Source organism: Halyomorpha halys, unplaced genomic scaffold (assembly GCF_000696795.3).
Source record: "Halyomorpha halys isolate HHAL.00 unplaced genomic scaffold, Hhal_1.1 Scaffold471.1, whole genome shotgun sequence".
NCBI classification, from domain to species: domain Eukaryota; kingdom Metazoa; phylum Arthropoda; class Insecta; order Hemiptera; family Pentatomidae; genus Halyomorpha; species Halyomorpha halys.
This window is the reverse complement of record NW_027107708.1, coordinates 483,728-489,091: the sequence shown is the minus strand read 5'-3', so window position 1 is coordinate 489,091 and position 5,364 is coordinate 483,728. Positions and strand designations below refer to the sequence as shown.

Here is a 5,364-nt window from a genome sequence, read left to right as displayed (position 1 = left end):
ACAGAATGACTTTTAACCGAAAATAATTTTAAGAAAATAATTAGAAATTATTTTATTTTATTGCTTTCTATGATCGCTTCTGTAAGCCATTAATTTCAGAAATAATTTAATTAATCTAATCTAGTAATCTAATAAACCTTAAGTTAATCTAATTAAGTAATGTAATCAATCTAGAAGTTTTTAGATTAAAAATAAATAAGTACAAAATTTGTACGAGATGTTATTTTAAAACTAATGCAGTCAAAATGATATAACATTTAACTGTACTTCTGTTAATTTTATTTCTATACCTGTTATTTTTTGTATTTAAATTATAAATTAATTGTTCCTTTTAACATTGTTTTCTAGGTTCTGAAAATATTAACTGAGAGTATAGAAAACATTTTTTAAAGGAAAGGAATATATAAAAATTCAAATATAAAATTCAAAGGAAATTTAAAATTCTTAAATTTAAATGAATTCAGCATTTTATTTATTATTGTACTTCTTAAAGTGTTAACATTTTGGTTTTGGTTTATTCTACTCCATCTTCTGAATTATATTACTGCTTATTTTATGACTTTTTGTAAAACCTTTATTGAAATAACACATTCTGCCTCACTCAAGGACAATATGTATTAGGGATGTAAGTACACAACCATACCATATATGCATAATTTTATGACCAGAGCAGTTGTCATTCATTGTATTAAGATTATACATTTCTTTCCAAAATTTTTCTGGACTCAGTTAATATTCTCAGAATCTAAAAAACAATGTTCAAAGGGGTTATAGATTTATAATTTGAATACAAAAAATAACCAGTACAGCAATAAAATTAACAAAAATACAGTTAAACGTTAGGGTAGAATAAAGCCCAAAATTTTAAAATTATGAGAAAGTAAATATTTTTTTAATATATATTTATTATTTTCAAGGAAAGAAACCCTTAATACATCATTATTCTTTTTTGTTTTTTGATCTTTTTGGATGACCTTTCTAACAAACTGTCCGTTCTATAGTCCATTTTAATTACTACATGCCTTATATCCTCCTTCTAAGGATATTTCCCAATTAATAAAAGTTTATATTATCACTATCCTATTTTTTTTGTAGAATGTCCATCTACTTGTCATTCACTTGTATACGGGACTAACAAAGAAAATAATGGAAAAAATGTTTTTTTACTACCCAAAAGTTTTCAATTTTTTTTTTTAAATTGTAATTTACACTTTTTTTAAAAAAAAACTATAATACACTAAAGGGTATAGATTGATATTTTTTTATTAAAAAAAAATAACAAGAAAGAGAGAAAACTATTTAACAGAACAAACCTGAGGGGTATGGTAAGTGGATGTATTTCCGAGACCTAGCTTTCCAAAATCTCCTTCACCAAATGACCAACACATCGTACCAATGATGCTAACACAAACAGTGTGGTTAAGACCACAAGCAACCTGTCCAATTGGTATACCATGAAAGCTTGCAACTCGTTCAGGAAGCTTTTTATTTAACGTATTTCCATGGCCTAGTCTTCCATAATCTCCATTTCCAAAGGTGAACAACTTGCCATCGGAAGTCACAACGGCTGAATGCTTGAAGCCACAAGCAACCTATTCATATAAAATAACAATTGTAAACACTAAACAACAACTTCAATGAATTATAAATTAAAAAAGTTCTAACAATTTTCTTTGTCTTTCTATTCTTATTAAAATGATTGTTTATTTAAATATGATTACCTTATATAATTTTTTTTTTAAGTTATTGTTAATGAAAGTGTGATACTAAATAGGCTAATATGTTAAATAGTTAAAATAATAAAAAAACAAAAGCATAATTTTTAATAAATCAACTTGGGTATAACAACCTATAACAGAAAAAATTTAAAACTTGGATACATCAAACTTAAAGTTTGATTTTAAGTATTTTTAAGTAATAACCAACTCTCAAACAAGAAACCAAGGTTTAATATATTATATTTATTAATGTTTAATAAAAAAAAAATTATTATTTGAAGATCGTCGATTGACTGCGTGTAATAATAAAAGTAAGATAGTCCAAGTGCATTCAAAGAAAAAAAAAAACAGTAAAAAAACTATTTCGTACGAGACAATATTTTGCCCCATGTTGTAGAACTTCGTCAAGACTAAAAAAACATTTTATTTTATTTGTTTATTTATTATTTTAGTAATTTATTTATTTATTTTATTTCAGTATTTTAGTTTTAGTATTTGTATCTCTTTCAGCCCTAATGGAGCTCTGTAACATGGGGCGAAACATTGACTCACATTAAATAGTTTTATTGCTATTTGATCTTTCTTTTAATAAAATTATTATTTTTACTAATCTTAATAGAAAAGAACAAAACATAAATACCTGAACGACATCTTCACCCTGCAAAGCTTCAATTTGTCGAGGTCTCCTTTGTCTATCTCCATTTCCATGGCCTAATTTACCATAATCACCATCCCCCCAAGAAAATACCTCACCACTCTCAGCCAAAGCTAAGGAATGGCCATCTGAACCACATGATGTAGCAAGCTGAACAATTACAAAACCTAAAGAAGAAGATTAATGAAATAATACAACTCTGAATAAATATATAAAATAATAAAACATTATAAATTTTAAATCTTAAACAACTTTTTAGCTGATTATTCTTCTAATATGAGATGGATTTTACCCTGCAATGAAGAAATGATACTGAGAGAATGAAGATCGTCAGCATGACCCTGACCGAGCCGCCCATAACTTCCCTCACCACAAGAGAGAACCACGCCATTAGCTTGAACCACAAAAGTACAATTCTGTCCACAGATGATTTGCTGGGCATTTGAAAAAGACTCACAGAGTACAGGTTTAGGTGAACTATGACCTAGGAAGAATATAAAAATATTTTATTATATATACAGTAGGATCCTTTTATCCATCATAATGTGTTTAGGACTCCAGGCAAAAGATAGTATGATCAGAAAATAAAATTACTCAGATTTAAAATTTTTCATGATCGCAATATTTCTTCATGCTATGCATCACATAAGTAAGTAAAAGTAAAAAACTTGATATTTATAGAATATTGTAACTTTTTACGATACATATCACACAAAAAACACATAGTTGAATTACAATAAAAAAAAATGAGAAAAACTTATGAGTTAATATTACAAGAGATAATAATGAACTGAATGGTTTGTCATAATAAGTATGAGAAACAAAAAAGACAATATTTCAACCAACAATTATATAGAAGAAAATATAGGATAAAAACTCTTTACAATAAATAATTTAGTTAAAAATACCTATTTCAGCTAGTTGTCCATGCCTTCCGTTACCCCATAGATATGCATTACATTTCGAACCTAGTTGCCAGTCTTGGGGTAGACCAGTTGCCCACGACATGATCTCTTCGTCTGCTTTTAATGTCCAGACTTCATTATCGCAAGCCATTGGCCAATATTCAGCTGTTGAAAATCATAAAATAAATAAATAAAGGCATTAAAATTGTTATGATTAAAATCTAATAAAAGTTTTACAAAATAATATTAACTATAATGCAAAATAAATAAGAGTTTTTTTTAAATTGTTGAAAAAAATGATATTGAGAATAAAGGGATCACTGGAAAGGCATTGCTTGTCCTGGAAACTAGTTATTTTAAATTTCATGATTCTCTAGATGTTATCAAAAACAAATCCTGATTATTGATCAAGCTATAGTAAAGGTGTCTACAAGTTAGCCAAACTATGGCAAATTCCTAGATGCGCAAGTGTGTGGATAAGTTATTTGGATTGGCTGAGAGAAGTTGGTCTGGATTTATGGTCCTATCAGTCCACATGCATATCCTGAGTGATCAATCCTATTAATTAAATATCTGAATTTTATAGTAACTTATAACATAAAAATAAAAAAAGATGATATTAGTAAAATTTTATTATAAAAATTTAGATCCATAATTACGTTGAGCAATCTCTGGCTTATGCAGAAGAAATTCAGAAGGAAAAGTCGTCCTACAAATTAAAGCCTTAGAAGCTTCAGCAGCTTGACTCACTAAGCGCAACCAAGAAGCTTCTGGAACTAAAAAAGAAATAAAAATATACAGTGACTATTAAATAACATTTATGCGACTATTTGTATGCAATAAATTAAAATGGTACAAACCAAACGAAGTCGAATCTTCATAATTTGGAGGACTCCTATTATAACAGAGAGCTTTTTCAAATGATAAAGAAAGAGCGAGTGCAACGAGACATTTTAGATAATCACTGTAAATCAAGTGTTTTCCACTGCTGACGTAGGGATTTTCATAGTTGTACTGTTTGAACATGTGAACAGGGAGATTTTCAATAAACGCCGTTAAACAAGGAGCAGTGTGAAGTCCGAAAACTCCTCTTTTCATGAGATTATGCCTGGCGATGGGGAGGATAGATGAAGCCCGTGAGCATCGTATAATAGAAATATCCTGAAACAACATAAAATTATTCTTTAAATGAATTTATCCTAAAAATAAAAATTAAATAATATCAGAAATATTTAATCATTTAACTCTACAGTATGCACAACCAATATGAGGAAATAATGAAGAAGATGGTCAGGTTTGCTGTCAAAAGAGAAACAAAAATAGTTGACAACTAACTATTTATTCTCTGACGTTGCGTCCAACTTTGTAGAGCTTCATCCGGGCTAAAAAGATACAAAAACAACTAAGAACATTTTGACATTATAAGATAATGAGATACTAAAAGATAAATTACATAGAAATAATATAAAATAAACTATTATAAGAATATAAAAAAATATGTAAACTATAAGGTTAAAAATGTTTATTTTATAGTTTCATTTTTAACATTACAGTTTAGGTAATTTTTTATATTCTTATAATTGTTTATTTTATATTAATACTATTTTATTTCTTATTTTCTTTTATTTGTATATAATTTACCTCTTTGTATCTTATTATCTTACAATGTCAAAATGTTCTTAGTTGTTTTTCTATCTCTTTAGCCCTATTGAAGCTCTACAAAGTGGAACGAAACGTCGGAAAACAAATAGTTGTTAACTATTTGTTTCTATTTTGACCACAATCCTCACCATTGTCTTCATAATTTGAAATTATTATGTTAATTATTTATATATATATAATATTAGGAAATATCTCATGGACTTTTTTTATACAAGTAAATTCAATTTTGCTGAGGTGATCCACCAGACACAATGGATCTGTTTATAATTTTAAAAACCTAAGTTATATTCAATTTACCACATTATTCTAAGTAATATAATTGAATCCCAGGAATGTTTTGATGAAAGTCATTGAAATGTTGACGAAGTTCTGGAATAACAAGATATATCTTCTTTTTTTTTAATAGTAATTTTAATTTATATAT

General features: G+C 27.4%; 1 protein-coding gene across 2 annotated transcripts in view; it reads right to left on the bottom strand.

Moving 5' to 3' along the window:
• The window catches only part of LOC106683171 (probable E3 ubiquitin-protein ligase HERC1), a 75,099-nt gene that overhangs the window by 7,804 nt on the left and 61,931 nt on the right, over positions 1–5,364 (bottom strand). For both annotated transcript variants that reach the window (XM_067046064.1, XM_014424462.2), the window contains 6 exons: positions 4,139–4,439; positions 3,938–4,054; positions 3,282–3,443; positions 2,666–2,857; positions 2,359–2,540; positions 1,314–1,592 (listed from right to left, as the gene is read on the bottom strand). In XM_067046064.1, coding sequence (XP_066902165.1) covers positions 1,314–1,592; positions 2,359–2,540; positions 2,666–2,857; positions 3,282–3,443; positions 3,938–4,054; positions 4,139–4,439 — 1,233 coding nt within the window. The remainder of the gene's footprint in view (positions 1–1,313; positions 1,593–2,358; positions 2,541–2,665; positions 2,858–3,281; positions 3,444–3,937; positions 4,055–4,138; positions 4,440–5,364) is intronic.